This window comes from Rhagoletis zephyria, unplaced genomic scaffold (genome assembly GCF_001687245.7).
Source record: "Rhagoletis zephyria isolate East Lansing unplaced genomic scaffold, Rhagoletis_zephyria_1.1 Rzeph_scaffold_00009, whole genome shotgun sequence".
In the NCBI taxonomy this organism is placed as follows: domain Eukaryota; kingdom Metazoa; phylum Arthropoda; class Insecta; order Diptera; family Tephritidae; genus Rhagoletis; species Rhagoletis zephyria.
In genome coordinates, this window is record NW_016157093.1 from 404,787 (window position 1) to 427,592 (window position 22,806).

At 35.5% G+C, this 22,806-nt stretch overlaps 2 protein-coding genes across 2 annotated transcripts in view; one reads left to right on the plus strand and one right to left on the minus strand.

Annotated features, from left to right (window-relative positions):
* Positions 1 to 815: 815 nt before the first annotated feature.
* Positions 816 to 2,923, plus strand: LOC108358417 (uncharacterized). The gene is made up of 3 exons (XM_017609744.1): positions 816 to 1,102; positions 1,168 to 1,336; positions 1,412 to 2,923. The coding sequence occupies exons 1-3, from the start codon at positions 1,007 to 1,009 to the stop codon at positions 2,113 to 2,115; spliced, it is 969 nt and encodes a 322-aa protein (XP_017465233.1). The 5' UTR covers positions 816 to 1,006; the 3' UTR covers positions 2,116 to 2,923.
* A 2,377-nt stretch (positions 2,924 to 5,300) lies between these two features.
* The window catches only part of Oatp26F (Organic anion transporting polypeptide 26F), a 44,316-nt gene continuing 26,810 nt past the window's right edge, over positions 5,301 to 22,806 (minus strand). Inside the window, exons 4-7 of the mRNA XM_017609459.1 lie at positions 20,545 to 20,647; positions 10,974 to 11,942; positions 5,914 to 6,099; positions 5,301 to 5,840 (exon numbers count right to left, since the gene is read on the minus strand). Coding sequence (XP_017464948.1) covers positions 5,666 to 5,840; positions 5,914 to 6,099; positions 10,974 to 11,942; positions 20,545 to 20,647 — 1,433 coding nt within the window. The 3' untranslated portion in view covers positions 5,301 to 5,665. The remainder of the gene's footprint in view (positions 5,841 to 5,913; positions 6,100 to 10,973; positions 11,943 to 20,544; positions 20,648 to 22,806) is intronic.

Sequence of the window (22,806 nt, forward strand, 5' to 3'; positions counted from 1 at the left end):
CTCTTGTGAGAGAACAGATGACATTCCGCAGGAATTTGGCAGTTGGTTGGTTTTTACTGGAGATTTTAAACGAACGCACCTTTTATGGGTCAAGAAACGCTTTCCAGAAGAAATTTGTGATAATTAGTGATAATTATCTGTTAAGAAACAAAGTTAATGCTGTAGCAAGGATAGTATAAATAAGTTAACAACTTTAACTTAAACATTAAAAATAGTACATCATACACAAAAATCTTCATTTTGAAGATATTTTCATTGCAAAATTTTGCTTTTTAAAAAATCGTCGTTTTGAAGACTTTTCATAAAAAACAGCCCAAAAAATCTTAATTTTCAAGATAAATCTGGACTTATGGCAACGCTGGCCATGCCCTGCTTTCATGTTGCTTCAGTGCAAAACACATGAACCAAAAATACAAGATCACGTAAGAACAAGAGAGTGAAAAAAGTCGATTTTTTGAGCGGGTTCTACGCCATCTTGTTTCACTGGAAAACGAGCGAAAAGTAAACAAAGCAAAGAAAACAACGGAAACCAAAATTAGCCAAAATTATTGTCAGCCACTTTAAACGCACAATTTAGGTAAAATGATGCAACAAAATGCTTTAAAATGTGGTGTCATGTTGAATTAACTCTTCTTTACTTGAATAAAAGTGTAAAATAGTGGTGCTTGTGATGTAAACAAACTCCCAGCTGACGAACCCGCTTTCGCAAACTTTTTTCTCAAAACCAGTTACAAATACAACATCGCGTTCTTACGTGTTCTTGTATTTTTGGTTCATGTGTTGCTTCAGTGCAAAACAGTCGTTTGGGGATATGTGCTGCCATCTGTATAAAATGGTTATAAAAAGATTGAGCAAAAGCATGGTGCGAAACTATCTGTCAAATCATTTGACACTCATTTGAAAATTGTGGCAGTATTGTGAGCCCCTTTGTTATTTTGTATTTGCTAGCGCGCTGTTTCGCGATTTGTGCATTTAATAATTTTACATTTTAATTTTTGTCGAAAGCATGAATAGAAGATTGCCACTGAGAAAGGTAAAAAAATGGACCCAGGATGAAATAAGTAAAATAATCGACTATATGATAGAAAATGGAAATATAGAAGTACGTATTTGCGCAATTTCTTTGTTAGCCGGGAATGTGTAATGGCAGATTGCGAAATTTTTCAGAAACCAACCGCACGAGCTTACTATGAAACATTCCTCAAAATTTCGCCAATAGATGCATCATGGGACTTAATCAAATGGAAGGTCCGCTATTTGCGAACAATTTACACTAAAACGGAGCAATGGATAAACTCCACAGAAGCCAGTATATTGGATAACGACGAATTTGATGGTAATAATAAAATAAGTGGCCTTTGTCAACATTTGCAATGCAAACTCATACATATTGCTCTTGTTGCGTTTTCAGCTAAGTTGACAAAAATGTGTCCAAATTATTACCGTTTACAAAAGATATTTGGCGAGAAAAGAGCAGAAATTATCGAGATACTGGATTCTAATAGCTCATTTGCAGACTGTTATGATGAATACGACGAGAACACCCAATTCACAGAGGACATAAAAGTTTTTGAAGATTATAATGAAATGTCCAATTTTTGCCCTGAAGGATTTATAGAACGCGCAAATAGTACTAAGAATTCACATTTCGAAGATCTCGAACAAAGTGAAAGCACACAAATTTCAACACCGCATTCCATTTTAGTTCCGGAGATTTCAATAAACGAACCGGGGTCCACAGAAACTGTTCAAACTGCACCAGATCTCGATGCAGATGCAGCAATTGCAAAGAAATTAAAAAAGGAATCTCTCAGACAATCTCTTTCCGCTCTGAGTCAAAGTCAAGAAGGTCGTAATGAAACACAACGCTTGCGGCTTAAATTTGAAGAGTACAAGTTTGCACAGGAATTTGCCTTTATCAAGGAGAAATTTCAAGCAGAACAAGAGCTAAAAAAGCAAGAGATTGAATTAAAAAGAATGGAAATAGAAAGTAATGAAAAGCTGCGAATATTAGAAATGGAAAAAAATGAACGTATTGCAAGATATGAGCTAAATTTGCAATATAACGGGCAGGGCCGTTACTCAAGTAATTTGCATGAAGATTTGCGTTTATGAAGATGCGTGGGAATACACTTTAATAGTAGTTTGCCTTAGACTGCATACATAGGCATGGATGTATATGTCGATACCAATGCGAAGGGCTGTAATAGGCATTTTTCGAGATAAATTCTTATATTTAGTCCTTTATATTTTTTTTTCCAAATATGCCTCCGTGCTAAAAGTCATGGTGACATCTTCCAAATACAAGCTTTATTAGAATAATTCTGAGGGCATTTTTTATGTTTATTTAATCAGTTCACTGCTTTTGCTATGAAACTTTGCATTAAGGGTATTTTGCATTGGTGGCGACAATACATCCTACCCATTTAATATTACAATTGCGATAAGTATACACAAATATACCTACATATCGTGATCTGAAATGCAAAAAGATGTAACAACATCGTAACTGAAATGGAAAAAGTCGTGAGTAATATTTTTATTTATGTGGCAGTTGTTATTCGATGAAATCCTTCATATCAATCAAAAACTGAATTTTGAATTTTTTAGAAGTTAGGACATTTTGTATTTCAGCGACGATGCTTGTTACGTCTTTTCAAGGCGCAATAATTCCACCATGACGTATTTTTGCACTTCAGGTGACGATATGTACTTGGTATTTAAAAGATTTTTTTTTTAATATGCACTACAAATTTTGTTAAAGAAACAACCAAAAATATGAAAATTTATTAAATGGGTCAAAATTTAATTATATATATATATATATATATATTGCATATTGTTGATTTGCTCTGGTTATTACTTTTTACTTATACACAACTATTAAAAATATCTGCCCATTTTTGACANGTCTTATTCGCAAAACCCTTGTAGACCAGTGTTATTGGATTCAGTGTTGTATTAACTACCAACAAACACTCATCAACTGTTAAAATTCTTCAACTTTTATCGGATAGATTATTTATATAAATAATTAAAATATAAAAAACACTATTATCCAGTACCAAGACAGACCATTTTTTAAAACAGATGGCAATAATTCTAGTTAAGCAATTCTATGTTTTTAATACTTAATAAATTGGGTCTCTCAACTTAAGGAAAGTCGAATTTTGAAGATGGCGTCTTAAGCTTTTTTCTGCCTATTAATTTTTATTATTTTGGCATACGATAAGAGAGCAATTAAAAAAACACAAAGGAGGCCTTGGAAATAGTAAACAATCCAATCATAAATTTAAACATGGGGAACCCTTTACTTTTATATTTTCCATTTAAATAATATACAGGGGCTATTAATATACACGGGTTATTAACATAAATAATTAAAGATACATAATAATTACTACATATTTCTAATGCTTGAAGTACAAATAAAACATTTTTAAATATACATACCACTGGCCCTCGCGCCACTGGCAAATAATAAATAAAATTTTTTCTTTGGATGTATGTATGTATGTATTTATTTTTTCTAAAATAAGCAAATACAATTATTCAGCCTCATTGCGTAAATCGTAAATGAGGCTAAACTCTACGACTCGATAACATTGGCATTCATGCCTATTACGGTATCCAACGGATGTCATCCGCACGGATCTAATCAGATTCGCACTGTCGGAATAAGCGAGTGCGAAGGATTAGATTCGTACGAATGGTATCTGTCGGACCGGAATAGGTCTGTTTCCGAGGGATCCCATTCTCATGAATCTAATCCTTCTCATTCGCTTGTTATGACAGTGCGAATCTGATTAGATCCGTGCGGATGGCATTCGTCGGATACCGTAATAGGCATGATTGTCGACTGTCGTGCTGAAATAAGTAAGCGACGAAAATCGTCGAAAACTATACAGTGCTGCCAAGTTTTTCCGTTTTAATACACTAGTCGAGTGGAATTTTTAGGCAATGACGTGAGATTTTCTATACGATTCGACTATCGAAAAACGACTTGCATTCGACACGACTCTCGCAATGAGGGTGATTAAATTCTGCTTAGATTGGTGAAATTGGCAAGCACTATCATCGAAGGCATATATTTTAAAGGTACTTTATCCAAAGGCTTAAAGCGGAAGAAAGCATTCCCTGAGCACNCTAACGGCCTTGTCCCTGTGGACAGATCCCACAGAAGCTGCACGCTTCCTAGGGTTGCCGTTAGTGGAACTTGACGACAACGACTGAGATACCAACCGATCTGGGCGGGGTTGTTGTAGCCGCTACAACAACAACAACAGCGGAAGAAAGCGTAAAAATACCCAAAGAGTTTAAAAAACGCGAAAAAAAATAAATCCGATGCCAGCAAGCCTCTGTCAATATTCCCATCAAGTCTCATTAAAAAATTATTGTGGTTTATATGATGAAACATATAGGTGCATTATAATGAAACCAACCTCCCGACTTGAGCAACATACGTGCTTTGTTTAGGTGGAACAGAAATACTCACTTGAATTTCACTCAAAGTAAGACATCTTTCTTGTCATGTGAGTAACTGCCTGCTAAACTCTTGACGGTATTGGTGTTAAGAACGTCATTTTCACACTGTTGGTATGTTGCATAGTTGTATTTACGTAGACAAGTGGCGTAGTATTTTTTTTTATCATATTCTTATTTGGCACTTATCGGTTAGGGCCGAGACCAAAAAACTTAAGAGTATTACTTCTTTCCCTTGGCGAAGTTGCGCTAATTTTTTATCACGAGTGGCCGTTGTTGTTGTTGTTGTCCACTAATGTGCCAAGCTGAAGTTTTCACCGGAGCGTCATCTTACGTAGCCAGCGCAATCATATTTTAAACGCTTAATTATGTCCAAAAATGCTTATACATTCCATCTTCTTTGGCACGCATCGTCCACGCAAAAAGCCAAATGTAGGTCAGAGTACATTCCTACTTCACTAAAATCGGAGATTTTGGCCTCGAATTCCCAAAAACTTGTTCCAAAGTGGTATCCGATAAAACAACTGCATATGTATTTATGTATGTGTATTCGGAGCTATTGCTAAATCCACCATAGTCCGACTTTTGTGAAATCTACGAAAGGCAATCGCTGGATTCCTAATTCGCCTTTATGAAAAACAAATACAAATGCGCGATGGTTTAAGCAATAGCCCCATTAAGAGGCTACTAAACATAAAACATTGCTTTTAATAAATACATATAGGTACTACTAAAAAGCGTTGTTAATCAAACAAATTAATTTATTTTCTCACTAATTATATCCACGTATTAATAACTACTAATGCTGAATACGGTAGGCATATTTCATATCTTACGACTATAAAAAACCTAGAAAAATTAAATATTACTTTTAAGTGTTTTTTTTAGCCTTGCCTGTAATCAGCTGGCAGCTTTTGTTTACATATTAACACATCCATACATACATAAATATGGCCAAGTGATAACCACCTGTTTTTGCTAAAGAACAGCTATCAGTTTTGTTTACATTTCATTCTTCTTTGGTGCACGAAGTGGGCCGAAGAGGAGCTACTTCATTTTTGTTTTGGATCTTACTTCTAAACAACGCGTGTATGTATCACCACAGCATTGTATTACATACATATATACTTACACATGTATGTACCATACACATTTACACGCATGTTTATTGGCAAACATAGATTCAGTCGCTTGCTACAGTGGCCAAAGTCTGCTTATCAGTGCTGTTATTTACAGTCTGTACATTTCCGCTGCTAATTGTTGACTGCTGTTGTTTAGGCGGGATGTAAAACCAAAAAGCGCCAAAGAAAAACAAGACAGACAACGTTTTGCCGACCAATGCCAATAGCCACATGTACCTGTAATGATTGTAAACCGTTATTTATGAATATAATGCAAGGTTATAAATAATTTAAGATCATTTTTAATTACTTGGCCATATTATTATTATCATAGACCAGACAAGCACCACCGCCCACAACACATGTCTCCTGCCAAAGAATGCACGAATCATCGATGAGGGTGCCGAATATCATGGGTGCGGGTATAGTGCCCAATAGACGCACCTTTATCCATTGGATACCCAGAGCAAAAGAACGCTGGTCATCGTGAACACATCTGTGCATAGGTGGAATGTAATAAAAAAATATTGTGTAAAAATAAAATGGAATAAAATAACAAATAATATGTAAAAATAAATAAAATATGTATACTAAAGCATAAAGTAAATAAAATTAAAAAAAAAACAAAATAATACCTAAAAAATTAATGAAATTAAACAAAATGAAATTAATGTAAAGAAAATTTAAAAATTTAATAATAAAAGTGTGACTCTCCTGCTATTATTTTATTTCTATTTTTACGTTGCAAAATTTGTTGCGTTGATTGCTTATGTTGGAGTTTATAATTAACCGGTAGTATTTGGAGAGGAGAATCGAATGTAGCCCGGTAGAAGTATGCGCTTGCAATAGAAAAGAAATTATGAAGAGTCAAAGTGGTGTGACTCCCTTTTTTAAATTCCGACACTCGCGGTTTTTACAGTATACTGTATCTGGTGCGTACCTAAAACTGTTATCGGACAACTTTTGTTGTGTTCTGGAGCATAAAAGGAAGCAATCTAGACGTAGAGGCCTTATGTGTTCTCATTAGAAGATAGTTAAAAAATAGCCAACTTCTTTAAAAGGTTACGATGCGTGCACAAAAGTGAAAATGCATATTTTTTATCAGCACATCGTCTGCAATTGGAAAATTTAGCCAAATACATTTGTGCTCCATTGTACAATATACTATTGAAGTATGATCCTCGTGGACCACTTTTTTAATTGTTCTTTAAAAAGTTACACAGCGAACAACAAGTAAGAAAAATTATATGTGTGTATATGTAATACCCAAAGGAATTTTTTGTCATCATATCTCACTGTTCGTTCGATTTTCGAAAGTGAGGTGTCAAATGAAAGAGGTTGGGCTGTAGATGCTAGGACTTACCTTCGATTTTTGGCAGTTTATGTTCGAAAATTATTATGAAAAAAATTCGGAACATCGCCAACAAAAAAAAAAATGCCAAAAATCAACGGTAAGTAGAAGATACTTAAAATTTGCACTTTGCTTTACTAAAATTTGATGGGCTGCAAAACTTAATACCAAAATTTTGTCTAAAGACGCTGCTCAAGAAGTTAGAAGTTTTGGTAAAATTTTGCAGAATTTTCATAATTTTTGCACGAAGTCTGAAATTTAGATTTATATCGTGATTGCTAAGTAATCAGCTATACCTTCATAAAAAAAATAAACGTAAAATTAACTAAATAAAGAAAAACAGCCAAAAACTTACTAAAATTTTGCGTCCCAGTTTCATTTGGTTCACTGTGTGTGTATCTCGGTAACCGATTTATCAATTTGTACCAAACTCAGTGCAATTATTGACCTTGGCATAAAAAAGCTATATGTTGAAAATGTTCGAAATCGGACTAAAACAACGCCCACTTTGCTTTTCCAAAAAAAAAACGCGTAAAAAACGTTAAAAACGTATGGTGCGTTGCTTTAAAACGTTGCACCACGTTGGATTTTGTCGTCTAGCAGCTGAAGGAACGTATACTAAAAATTTCAGTCACGTGCTCACGATTTAAAATAAAAAAATATATTTCACAAAAAAAATCGAAGTTTGTGAGAATTGTCCATATGTAATAAAATAAAGTACCTACATATTTGTTTTTGTTATTTTTTTGCTCGAGCTCGAGGCCGTTTTAAATTAAAATTTTTATTGTGAAAAAGCAACCTACATATATGTAAAACAAAATGAAATGAAAAATAACGAAATGGAATGAAATAAAATTAAAAAAACTAACAACCAGTTTCGCGAGAACACATTTATGTTAAAAATTAATTTTTAAGTTTCACTTTTAGATTTAATGGTGTTTTCGTTTCTACCAAATAATCTTGCCTTTTGATTGCCCTTTTCTCTTTTCGTGATCGATTCCAAAATAAAGGCAAACGGTTAGAAAATTTTGTGTTCGTTTTACGGAGTTGAGTGTAACATCAAACACATTTTGCACTTTCGTGGGGCAATATTTTTGTATGCTCTATTCTGCAGTTGGAAAAAAGAAATGTGCAAATGTACCACGTCCGAAAATCTTGTGTGCGGAAATGGTAAATGTTATCTGATTGTGATGAAATTCCGAGTAGGTATATACTGGTTTTAACCATAAATCTGAAAGAACGTTAAAATTGGCTAATATTTTCGTCCACCTACTCTAAAAAAATTGGCGAAAATGTTAAACATTTTTATTTTGATGAAATTTGGTGTACTCTGCTCGTATACTCCAAAATTTGGGAGATAATGAGGAGTTTATCAATATAACGCCCACCTTCTACAAAAACCGTTTTTGGCTCCAAGTCAGGGGCGAACGCAGGTTTTGGGGTTTGAAAAAACGCAAAAGCCGTCAGTAAAAAAAAAAATAAATTATTAAAACCAAATGCGATTTTTTTCGCCGCTCAAAACTTGCACTTTTTTACTAAAATTTTATAAGCCTGTTAACTGCATACTCAAACATTTTATAAAAATTCTGGTTAAAAAGCTCGAAATTTATATACAAATTTGTGTAATTTTTCTATATTATGTATAAGTTTTGAAAGTGTGATTTATATCGAAGGCTTACCCTCTATCTGCACTTTTCACAAATATTAATCTTGACTTTAGGAGTACACTCGTATGCCCAACTATCTAAAGTTTTAGAAAGCTTTTACTGGTTTTGCGTTTTCGTACCCAAAAAACTTGCAAAGTAGGGGAAATTAAGAGAGCAAAATGTGATAGAGAGCTGCAAATTTCTGCTGGAAAAATTTTTTCCAGCGAAAACTTGCAAGTAAGAAAATCAGCCGATCACGAACATATATTTGTAAATAAGCAAAAGAAAATATGACCTTTTTGAATTATTTATGGCAAAGAGAGTAAAGTTATTAAGCACACGGTTTGTTGAGTTTATTTTTAGTTAATTTACTATTAATCTCCAGTTTGTTTACTTCAGTGTGTGCTGACTATGGTTGCCGTATGTCATTTTTTGTTTGTACCATAATTGTCCTTTAAATATACCAAAATAGATAAAAATGCAGCAAGCTGAAATTTTGTTGGCCGAATTTGTCAGTTTTGGTAGGTTGATTGTTGAAATTAGAATTTTATAATTTTAAAAGTACATTTGTAGATATCTACTCATTTTTTTTTGGATCAAGGATGGGTGTTTGGAGGATATTCGCTTATTTTTGAATGTGCCATGATGTGGTATCACAAATAATTTTGAGAAAAATATTTCATTCATTCCGATATAATTAATTTGTATTTTAAAACAAATTTTCGATTCTAAAAGTATACAAATGCATATCAAATGCAAAATCGGGGAAAATGTACCAAGCAGAAAATAAATTGCCAAATTACCCACCAGTGGCAACTGTGGAAGTGATCAGCTGTTTCGAAGGCTGCAAGTTTTTGCAAAATTTGCGTTCTCTGTGGATATTTTGTTTCTTTGAGAGCGAATGCTGCTAAATTCTCAGAATTTGTTCTGCTGGATAATATTGTTCTCTCAATACGAGTACACACCTTTTGTATAACGCTTAACAGGAGAATTTACTAGGTCTCATCCCGTATTTCTCGGTCTAAAACTACTAAAACTGTTAAAAACATAAAAATTCGATCAGAACGAGAGAGTAACACTGACAAGTACGGGATCGCTTACTAGTAAAAAAATTTTGGTTGTAAATTTTTGCTTATTTTGTATGTAAACTCAGCTCAGACATGTAAACAACCAAAAATACTTTCAAATTCATTAGAATCATGTTAAACGTTAAATCAAATACTTTTTAACACGCATTAGCAGAGTGCACTTTTCTTTTGTTCACAGTTTGGCTGTCAAATAAACTACAGCTGATCGCTTGACACATTTACCAGAATTTACCAGCAAAAAATCTTCGGACTGAAACTGGTCCCTTCTAACAGAGATAGGACCTTATTTATGCTCTTTTTTGTCCTCTCAATAGTCAGAGAGCCGAGTAGGGGATCAATTTGCTGTGAATTCTGACTATATATGATTAGTCCGGACTCGTACGGGATTGCAACCACTATTAAATTGCAAAGTCAGAATTAACATCAGTGATGACCGGTAAGTCCCAGATAGTGGGTATTGAATATAAGAACTCGATATGGTTGAAAATCATTGTAAATATTAAAAAGAAAATACCATTCTTCCACTTTTGAGTGCTTTCCTTCTTTTTGATTTGGGTTAGTTGGATATTTTTATATGGAACTGCGGAATTTCTTTTTCAGAATTCCCTAGTCCATTTTATTACTTAAAATCACTTAACGCAGAGTTATGTTATCATATGTTATGTTAAGTTCAGTACATCGGAACTTTCAATTCTTAGGATTATTGAACCATTAAGAAATGAATCAAGGGAAGTTTCACTTGAGAAGCGGGGCCTAGGCGCATTTATTCTTTTGTTTTTGTACATCCAGCCATCATACCAGGATTTTACTACGGGGGTTTAGATTTTTAGTTTTACCACCTATTTTATTTAAAAATTTGGCTTAAATTTTGCATACAGCCTAATTTCATACTTAAACTGACAAAAATTGACTTAAAATTGTAAAAAAAAAAAATCTTAAAAATAATGAGCGTGGCAAATATCAATAAAACAGTTAAGTTGGGTCTAGATCTTTATCACTTTATAACTTACGATCCATATTTCCAAATTTATTTTGACCAAACCATATTCAATAAAAACATTTTAGCATAAGCTGTTAATCTAGGAGCCCAACTGCCGATCTGCAGTAAGATCTTGTGGAAAAGCGAAACAAAATCTGAATTCAAATTAGATTTTTAATTTAAAAATCTATGTTTGTATCTATGTAACCGGCTGCAAATTAAATCAAGTTTCAATAAGTTAATAAAAAAATAAATACTCAAATATAAATAAAGAATTAACAAGTTAAAATATTCTTGCTAACTCACCTCAAAGTAGCCGACAATGCTGGCATGGTCGATAGAAAGGTGAACAGCATTAGCACGAAACACAAGCTAACAAAATATGGCAAATACTCGCATGTAGACTCGCACATCTTATTGGTGGCATCTGGACGCATACTAGCGCTGCTTTTGTCATCATTTTTCTTATCGATGCAGGAGCAATTCGAATAGGTTTTAACTTGATTCATATTGTATTCCTTCTGGCAGCCCGCGAAGCATGGACTATAGTAGAGAATACCATCCGTGCCGCAAATCGGTTCATAATTCATCTTGCTGCATCCACATTCCATATTACATGTTGATTGCAGCTCTGTACCCAGATACGATCTTTCAACATTATCCGTAAAATTTTGCTGCATTTCTTTGCCAACCTTGAGCCTTATTGCTTCCCGATATTGTGTAGTTACGCCAGCGAAACCCAGATTGGGGCAAGACAGTAAAAAGCAAGATGTGAAACACGCCGAAATCGTTGTCATTATTAAACACATTTTTATAATTTGTGAGCAGGACAAGTTCCATTTTTTTATAAGATAGCCACCCAGAAATGTACCACCACCACCGGCTGGCACTGTAATAAGACCCATCAAGAGCGCCGACCAAACTGGTGAGATACTGAATTGATTCTCGATTTGTTTAGGTAGAAAAGCAGCAAAGCCGGCAATTACCAATCCCTCGGTGGCGCCAGCCAAGTTGAGACAGAAAAATGTTGGGTTCTTCAGTAATGTAATCAAAGCATTTGGCAGTTCTTTTAATTTTGTAAACGATTGTTCAGTCTTATTGCTATCGGCATTGTAGGCCTCAGACACCTTTTGTTGTTGCAGTTGTTCGGCGCCAGGCAGTGAAGTTGGAAAACCAAATATCGGTATGGAGAGTAGAATGCAGGCAGCGGCAGCAAAAACGAAGCCGACCCACCAGGCGCCAATCCAAACTTTGCTGGAGCTCGTAATGGTCAAGCTGTTGGAAATAAAAATTTTCAATTAAAAATGCACATAAAATTTGCCAAAGAAAGCGTGCGAAAATAGGTTTGGAAAAAAAGTGAAAATTTTCACTGTTGCACTTTCTGGTGAAACTTTTAAGAAAAGGATAAGTGCAGAAAGGGATCCCTCATTTTATTTTCAATTTAAGCACTTCTTTACGACTTTACATCAAAATGCTAAGAAACCTATTTTCGCAATTTGGTAAACTCCAAATTTTAGATCCATGTTTTCTTAGAATTAAAGCGCCTCAAGTTTATTGTGGAGTCGCTCGCCTGAAAAGCCTGAACGACTTCGAAAGCCGCAACGCCTGTAAAACCTGCTATAGAGCTTCAGATTAAGTTTGAATACGACTTTCCATTGACTTTTGAATTTTCGTTTCATTGTTGCTCATGTTATTCGAAAGAAAAACGAATTCGAGCGAACAAGGAAAAAAAACAGCTCAAATCTGACAATCTGTTCTAAAATTAGGTGCAATGCCGTATTCCTCGGACTAAAGCTAGTAAAACTGTAAAAAAATAAAAATTCGCTCAGAGCGAGATAGTAACATTGAAAAGTACGGGATCGCCTTCTAGTAAAATATGGTAACTACTGTTAATTTCAATATAACCTCCAAATTTTGGTTGTAAATTTTTGCTCATTTTGTATGCAAACATACTCAGCTCACACATGTAAATAACTAAAAATACTTTCAAATTCATTAGAACCCACATTTGAATTTGAAACATAACCTTACTTTTTAACTCCTGCAAATTCCTGCTAGTAAAATTTTTACTTGCAAGAATTTGCAGCTCTCTCGGGTTGTTACGCTCTCGAATTCGGTCTCTCTTGCAAATATTTTGGATTATTGAAGGCATTTCCAGTAAAAACTTGCAAGTACTAGTAACATTTCGTAGCAATTTTTTTATATTGAATGGACCTATTTACCGGAAGTTACTAGCAAAAGAATCTCGGACTAAAACTGCTAACTTCTAACAGAGAGAGAACCGTATTTACTCTCTTTTTTGTCCTCTCAATAGTCAGAGAACCGAGTACGGGATCGCTTTCCAGTAAAATCTGACTGATTCTGACTATTTCTGACTAGTCCCGAAATCGATCCCGTACTTGGTTCTCTGACTATTGAGAGGACAAAAAAGAGAGTAAATACGGTTCTCTCTCTGTCAGAAGTTACCAGTTTTAGTCCGGGAATCTTTTGCTGGTAAATTCTGGTAAATGTGTCAAACGATCAGCTGTAGTGTTCTTGGCAACCAAATTGTAAACAAATAAAAAGTTTACTCTGCTAATTCGGGTTGAAAAGTATTTAATTACTTGTTCAATTGGATTGTAATGAATTTGAAAGTATTTTTGGTTATTTACATGTGTGAGCTGAGTGTGTTTACATACCGATGGCTGAGTGGAAGATCGACCTATCTCGGCAGCCAGTTCGAAAACGCTCTATCTCAAAAAACTTTTCAAGAACGCCCTATTTCAGAATTTAATTGAAAAACACCCTATCTCAAAGTTCAGTTCAAAAACGCCCTATCTCACTTCAAAATGTATTGAAAATATGCTGATATAGGGCGTTTTTGAATCGGTAGCTGTGATAGGGCGTTTTTGAAACGAACTTTGAAATAGGGCGTTCTTGAAAAGTTTTTTGAGATAAAGCGTTTTCGAACTGGCTGCCGAGATAGGTCGATCTTCCACTCAGCCATCGATACAAAATAAGCAAAAATTTACAACCACATTTTGAAGGTTATGTTGAAGTTGACAGAAGATACCATTTTTTACTAGAAAGCGGTCCCGTACTTTTCAATTTTACTCTCTCGCTCTGAGCGAATTTTTATTTTTTGACAGTTTTGGTCCGAGGAATACGGGATTGCACCTATTTATAAGGTGCAATTGTGAGAGCCAGCTTTAGAAATGTTGACGTTTTTATCATTTGTTGGTTTTTATTTTCACTCAAACCAAAGAATATAGGTTCATTACTTATCTTTTTGGACAAAAATCTGAAAAGTGTCAAAATGCCAGAGCGTAAGCAAAATGCGCTCACTAAAAGAGAATAACAAGAAAAAGTAAAGGAACGCAAAAAACCAAATTTGTAGTCCAAGGAATGGCAACAACAAAACTAACGTCAAATTAGAATAGAAATGTATGTACAAAACACATACACACAAGCACAAGCACAATAAACACTATATCAATTATTTTTTGCCTCTTTTACTTTTTGNACTAAAAGAGAATAACAAGAAAAAGTAAAGGAACGCAAAAAACCAAATTTGTAGTCCAAGGAATGGCAACAACAAAACTAACGTCAAATTAGAATAGAAATGTATGTACAAAACACATACACACAAGCACAAGCACAATAAACACTATATCAATTATTTTTTGCCTCTTTTACTTTTTGGATTATTCTCACTTTTTGCGAATTCTTTAATTTCCGTTAATTTAAATTCAGTCGAGTTTGACACTTTTCAGTATTTTGCTAGCAAAAATTCTTCTGACTAAATCTGACTACTTCGGACTTTTTCTGACTATTTCTGGGAGATAAGGAACGCAACTTATATTTCTGTCGAAACAACAAAATTTGAATGCACTCGCCGGTTTTTATTCGGACACATAATTTTCGGTGGTTTATTGACAAAAATCCGGTTACATAAGTTGTGCAGATTATGTAAAGGAAAAAAAAGAGCCACCGTACATATTTTCTAGACAAATATGCAAATAAAATAGGGAAATTTTCACAAATAAAAGTGTGACTCTCCTATTATTTTTTTAATTTTACGTTGCAAAATTTGGTGCGTTAATTGTTCAGGTTTGAGTTTATAATTAACTTGTAGTATTTAGAGAAGAGAATCGAATGTAGCCCGTTAGAAGTATGTGCTTGCAATAGAAAAGAAATTATGAAGAGTCAAAGTGGCGTGACTGCTTTTTTTTAAATTCTGACACTCGCGGTTTTTTTATAGTAGACTGTATCTGGTGCGTACCTAAAATTGTTATCGGATAGTTAAAAAATAACCAACTTCTTTAAAAGGTTAAGATGCGTGCACAAAAGTGTAAATGCATATTTTTTATCAGCACATCGTCTGCAATTGGAAAATTTAGCCAAATACATTTGTGCTCCATTGTACAATATACTATTGAATTATGATCCTCGTGGACCACTTTTTTAATTGTTCTTTAAAAAGTTACAGAGCGAACAAAAGTAAGAAAAATTACAAAAAAAAAAAACAATATATAAGGCATTTGTTGTCCATGTCATCAAATCTGCACCGTTCGTTCGATTTTCGGAAATGAGGTGTCAAATGAAAGACCTATAGATGCTAGGACTTACCCTTGATTTTTGGTAATTTATGTTCGAAAATTGTTATGAAAAAAATGCATAGCACCGCCAACAAAAAAAAAATAAATAAAAAATAGCCAAAAATCAACGGTAAGTGCAAGATACTTAAAATTTGCACTTTGCTTTACTACAATTTGATGGCCCAAAAAACGAAAGGACGCTGACCAAGAAGTTAGAAATTTCGGTCAAACTTTATACTTTTAGAAAAAATTATAAATATTCAAAAAACTAAAGAAAAACAGCCAAAAACTTATTAAAATATCGCGTCCCAGTTTTTATTTGGTTCACTGTATGTGTATCTCGGTAGCCGATTTATCAATTTGTACCAAACTTAGTGAAATTATTGACCTTGGCATAGAAAGGCTATATGTTGAATATTTTCGAAATCGGACTAAAATTACGCCCACTTTGCACTTCAAAAAAAAAAAACGCGTAAAAACGTTAAAAACGTATGGTGCATTGCTTTAAAACGTTGCACCACGTTGGATTTTGCATCTAGCAGCTGAAGGAACGTATACTAAAAATTTCAGACGATTAAAAATTAAAAAAATGTTCACAAAAAAATTCGAAGTTTCCTAGAATTGCCCATGTAGGTACATATGCATAAATTTTTGATTGATGGAACGTCTCTGACATGATACAAATATTTAAAGGTTTTTTAAAGTTTCATTTCTTCTTCTTAGCCGCCATTGCTCCCATTTGTTGTAAACTGCGAAAAAAACAACATACAAGTTTTTTCGATTCCCGGCGGTACCATATATGCGGGAAAAGTGGATATCCGCGTGCATGGTAACTGAAAATGCGTTATCAAAAGAAACGTTTGTTTGTTCCGAGCACTTTTGCGCGAAAGATTTCAACCGGAGGAACGGATGCGCTCAATTAGAGTAAATCGCGATACCAGTAGGAGTAGAGTGAGTATTTTATCTGTTATAAGTACAATGACCATCCGTGATTTATTTCAAAGGATAGTCCTTTTTCTCGAGGTGCTGTCTTTTAACTTTATTTACTTTTCGAAGAATATATTTTGTAATGTATTTCAAAACTTGTCCTTTGATGGTAGTCTTTTTTTAATTATTGACGATTATTTTCAGATACCAAACGCAAAATATGGAAGATGTAGAATACCTGGACGAATATATGGATTACTGTATTGGGTATTTTTTTGGTATATGCTTAAAAAATGTATGATTAACCGTTTTAGTTTAGACATCACGAAAATGAAAGCATATCGGAGAAAATGTGTCAAAAAGGATACGTAACCATTTCAACTCAGATTGAGTAAATTTGTACGTACTACATATTTATGTATATGTCCCTGTTATGCAGACGTTGATTCAAGCTCCTTCATTCGGATTTAAATTTGCTTAAACACTTACAGTTACTGTTTTTGGGTTTAGTTTTTTTGGACGCTGCGACCATATTTACAAATTGGTTTTCTTAATACCATAATTTTTAGTATTTGTTAGGGAAAACACTTCACTTCGAGGTTTCCCGCACTTTTAGACATTTCTATTAAAGATATGAATAACTGCGTTTTTCACAGATTTTGGATATGGCTAGTACTAAAAAAAAACGGGGTACATGAACAAGTTATATTTACCTCGTGTGTTTACAACTTACTTTTTAATGAAATAAAAATTCCTTAAAAAAATTTTTAAATCTCCCAAATAATTATTTGGTTAGGTGGAAGTGCTGCTTCAACAATTTACGGAAAGTATAAACGTCAGTAAGCACAGTTTATGTCAAAAAATTTAAAAGTGAAACTACCTTCTTTTTGTTATATCATGAGTAAAACCCATGATTCAATTATTAAAGGTTTTGTAAGTAGCTTTTTTATAAAATTTGGCACTCCCACCCACAGGAATGGTTTATGGAAGCAGGAGAAAAAGGAGAAGAAATCAATCACACTTCCTAAAATGGGAGCTAAATTCCAAAAAATGGTGTGGATAATAGTGAGTAGTGGTATTTTAAAACAAAAACGAATTTGATTTAATTATTCAATTTAAAAAAGCTTATTTACATCGAATATAACCCCCGATTGTTATTAAAAATAAATATTTCTATGTATATACCAAACTTGCGTGCCGCATAACTCGAGAATGGATGGTCCACTTTCAGCTTTTTTTTTGTTGTATTTGTTTGCCAGATGATGGATATGAAGAGGCTATTTGTTTGTGGAAAATATGCTTTCGCGCGAGGCTATTTTTCAGGCAACTTTTGCGTTCAACTCACGCCGGGTTGCACGAAAAAAAATTTGAATGACTAAAAATATCAAAATATAAAAAATATCACCTTTTAAGTGTGCAATTACATCGCGCCATTGACTAAACCGAGCTGTCGTGTGGCGATTGGGCCTATGGATGCGGTTTGGCAATGTTATATTGCGTCAAAATCTCATTCGGAGACACCAGGATTGTGTTGTGGAGGACAATACCTAAATACCTTCGTTGGCTCATTTACCAAAAACATTACACGCTTTACTTAACAGCGACTTGGCAGAATCAAGAGGTCTCCACGAATATCGACAAACACATTTCGGCATTTAAGGGAATTTCGTCTCTAGCCTACATTGAATTTCTGTAGTCCAACGATTCTCACCCATTTTGTCTTGTTGGAGCCAGCGAATGAAGAACAAACATTTCTTCAAATTTAAAAAGTAAAAATTTCACTATTAACAATTTAAAAATGTTCTTAAAACTTGCAAAGAAATTTGGAAAATAAATATCACTGTTTTTGTTTTTAGGAGTAGGGTGGGAGTGCCATTGATAAAATTAGAGCGAGAGAAAGTTTTTCTAACAAAACCTTTCATTATTGAATCATGGGTAAAACCAAGTCCAACCAAGGGAAGAACAGCGGCGGGGATTTTATATTTTCTTGTGAATAAGACCAGTTCTGTCTTACTGGCGTTGACGGCGAGGCCCCTTTTGCCCGCCCAGTTAGTAACTACGTTAAGCCACCGTTGGGTAAGTTCATATAGCGTGTTCAGGTATTAACCTTTTACTAGGAGTGCAACATCGTCTGCATAGGAAATTGCCGCTAGCCAGCTCCAGTTTCCCTACGGCGCTGGCCGTGCCGGCCCCACTCGTGGTCTTAGCAGGAGATGCTTTCGCCTCCTCAGAACCCCAACCGGGGTAGAGACAACTTTGGATGCCGGCTCCAACGATCGTTCGCTGCTCGAAGTTTTATTTGTCTTGTTTTATCTTTATTTTTTTGTATTGTAGTTGTATTCATCTTGTTCGTACGACCCCCTTCCCGACGAGGCGAGCGCAGTGGTCTAAGCAGTGTAAGGGGAAATTAACGGTCCACCACGGCAGCATCCCATGCCGCGGCAAGACCACCGTTACTGCCTGAGGCAGCCTGGTATCAGAAAGGCACCGTTATAATACAGCCGGTCTGGTAAACCCCCTGGCTGCAAACCCTCCAATGAGCACGGTGTCACTTAACACCCTGGATTCGGGGGTCGGCAGTTCTTGGTCACCGTACACGAGCAGCCCGAACCAGGGGAATGGAGTGCACTCGCCCGATATATAGAGATAAAGAAACGACTGCACTGCCATCCGCTGATAAGAACTGGTCATGATTCGGTTAAGTCCCGCACCAACGGCAAGGTGCCGGCCCTAGCAAAGGCATGTTTCCACTAAAAAAGATCGAAATTAAAGCAACATCCTAATATCTAAATTTCTTAAAGAGCCAGTAACTCGAGCTACAGATAATATTTCATGTAGCACTGCAAATAATGCTAAATTGTTTTGCCGTAAGGTAATTTAATATATTTTAAATCAATACACACTTATTAACAGCTCTGCTAATACGATGAAATAAGTACACAAATTTACCTTGCGAGTTATTATTATTTTTTTCAGCGCATAAAAGATTACTTAAAAAAATATTAAAATTTCCAAAACAATAATTTGTTGAGGTGGCAGTGTTACTTGAGCAATTTACGAACAAATTTCAAAATGGAACTACTTTCTTTTTTTGTATCATGGTCTCTGGTAGAAGTCGACTTCTTCAACTTTTCCGCCCAGCCCCCAACCATTGATTAATAGATGCCTTGATGCTCAATTTACATACAAATAATAAGTATATGTCTGTGTTCGTATGGAATAGTAGCTTATGTCGAAAGGCTGGCTTTAGTATAATGCGGCATTCGTAGCCTACGTTGAAGAACTTTTGGCAAATAAACGTACAAGAAATAGTTCCGATACTAGCAAGTCAATATTCATATTAAGTCTCATCAAAAAATTCCTTACCGTTTAAAGAAACAAGGGAATGCCGCATTATACTAAAGCCAGCTTCCAGACATAAGCTACTATTCCATACGTACACACATTACGTTTATACCCGGTATTATTACACCAATTCTCCTACAATTATTTTTTTTTATTTCTAAATACAAATAATTTCTTAAAAAAGCTCAGTTGCACGTCTATCTGCATCACCTTGGCAATAAATAAGGGATGATCCGTCGTCTTTCACTCGCCCGCGCAACGTTTAACCATTTTAGTTACATGTCGCAGCTTATGAACCGCCCCACCTTCCTGCCCCCGCATTCAAAGCGCATAAACAACACTGTTGACAGCAGAAAATTTGTTTTATGACTCCCTCGCGACAAAGTCGCAGCCACTGTTCCACAACGCGCTGATGCCAATGTTACCTGCTTCAAGAGGATTTATTATGACATGGAAACGACCGGGCAGAGTGTTAAGTTCTGAACACATTGAAAACGACGAGCTACCGGCCACAGCTTCCAATTTGTCATCTTTATTATCTAAGCGCTTTGTCGATGGCAACATGATTTCTTTGAACGCGGCAGCGACATCATGAATTTGTATGAGTTTGACATAAAAGAAGAGGAAGAACCTTATCTGTCGCCAGAAAAATAGAAATAGATCTAATCTGGCCACAACCACAGCCGTCGCGTAGCCCGGTCGTCGCCAAAATAATTATCTACATAAGAGTGCGTGTTAAAATAATTTGACAGCTGTGGTTGTAGCTCGTCGTTTTCATTGTGTTCGGGCTATAATGCGCCAGCAGCCGCTAACAGTAAACACCTGTAGCCATACACCAGTGCCCCGACCACGCGCGCAGCATCCAGTCAGCAGTTTCACATCGCGGCTTTTCGCTTATCGGTGGCGGCCACACAAACAAACGTAAATAACGCACAATTTTTAAACGTTATTTTCTTAAACACTTATTTTAATATTTTCCCATATTTTCCATACATTGAAATACAAACATGTGGTTTTTGTTCACTTACTCTGCGGCATCCACAGTCATGAATTCAGTGTAAATCAGTAAAAGCTGCCCACCAAGCACGTAACCAACAGCGGGCCCAATTATCGCCATGGTATAGTAGATACCTGCAAATGAATTATTACAACAATTATTATTATCTTTCTTAGGAAATTATAAAATTTGCAGCGGGGTGGGTATTTATCATCCACCCAGCTATAAAATTATAAAAGTAATTATATTAAAAAAAAAAATGCATCTGCTCAAAGGACTTTTTTTGGCATGGAAATTATCACATTTGTCGCGACATGCCCTTCGTGCTAGCTTCTTGGCGATTTTGCTGAATTTTAGTACATCATAGAGAGAAGAAATATTTTTCAGGAATGTTGGCCAAGTGTTTTTAGCCTCACTCACACACATATGATCCCCAAATGTCTTTGTGGTACAACCATTTTGGGGTCTCATCTCTTCTTCGAAGCTCTTAGGCGGACCATGGTTCTTGAGCTCGTCGGTTACCCTTTCGCTATGATGGAGATTAGTGTCCTAAGTAGAGCAAATATCAGCTTACTCATTGGATAGTTAACCGGCCGTACGTTTTTGTATTCGCCCAATAATCTAATAAAAGTGTCTTGAGAACAATAACCCGCCACAGCACATTATGTGAGACTATCCGGCCTTGGTCAGACAAAGATTGGTACATTTTCATCCATCTACAATCGATCTAAGGATTCATTAATTTGTTTAGCATGTATTAGCGAGGCTTACACCAGCTTGGTCATTCAAGATTAGGGACTCTTCTTAGGTATAAAAAAGATCTTTCAGGTTTCAGTGGCCGGTCTTCTGCGACAGCAAATTCACGAACTAAGTGTCAACTAACTACAGTCCTGAAAGGTTTTAAAATTATCAAAAATAACATTAAAAATCAGGGACCGAGCAAAAAGTATAATAATTTTTTACTTAAATCGCTTTCGTGAAATTGGCTGTAAGAAAGCAAAATGCGCAATGCCGGAACGTTTTGACAAAGAACTAAACGGGATCAAACCTCTAAGGAACTTTCTCTCGAAGAACAATTTGGGAAATAAACGAAACGGGAACAAATCTTCCCTGAACTATTTTCGAAGAAAGGAAGCGAGAACAACAATTTTCTTAAACCTTTCCATTTGTTTGAAATGTTTAAATATTAAAATTAATCAAAAAAGGATTGAAAGATAAATATGCAAATTAAGTCGACACATTCGTTCTTATTTTGTTCTCACTGAAAACGTTCCCGAAAGTTGCGTTCTCATTCTGCTCTTCTTGAGATCATTCCCGAGAGTTGTTTTCTCTTTTCGTTCTTCACTGAAACGTTGCCGCACATTTTGTTCCCGTTCGAAGTATCCTCAATACTTTTGTTCCCATTGGGCTTTTTTGTGGAAACGTTCCTAGAATTAGATTCTGTGCTCATGCAGAACTATACCAAAGCAGGAACGCGTTTTCGGTCCCTCTTAAAAATCTCATTATTTTGAGTTTTTAAGAACACTTTTGTGCAGACCACTCAAGTGTCCATTGTCTAAAAGAAATATAAAAAATTGTTTTTGTTTAATAAAGAGTTTTACACAAAAAAAAATAAATATGCATGCGAAACTAGGGGCCAAATATAGTAAAACTGCGATTTTATTTTGCTCTCTTATGCACTATGCATCAGAACTCAATTTTAATGCGAACTAATCAAATAAGAAGAGAGAGGCCGAAATACGTGAGTGCGAAGAGCTTGAAATGCTGGCCGACAGGAAGAATGCCCGAAAATTTCACCCGAGAGCTAGGCGACTTACGGAAGCTTTAAAGACCGGGGCGTACTCCTGTAAGAACAATAATGGTGACCTAGTAACTGATGTCCAGAGCGTACTTAAATTATGGAAGAAACACTTNATAGGGATCTGAAGAGGGAAGCGAGACGTATTTGCCGCAACAAGAAGAGAGAGGCAGAAATACGTGAGTGCGAAGAGCTTGAAATGCTGGCCGACAGGAGGAATGCCCGAAAATTTTACCAGAGAGTTAGGCGACTTACGGAAGGTTTAAAGACCGGGGCGCACTCCTGTAAGAACAATAATGGTGACCTAGTAACTGATGTCCAGAGCGTACTTAAATTATGGAAGAAACACTTTTCCGCCCTACTAAATGATAGCAGCACGGAAAGTTGTGGAGAAGAAGAACCCGAGCCCGCAGTCGATGATGACGGAGTCGACGTTCCACCGCCTGACTATGACGAGGTGCGTATGGCAATAACGTGGCTGAAAAACAACAAAGC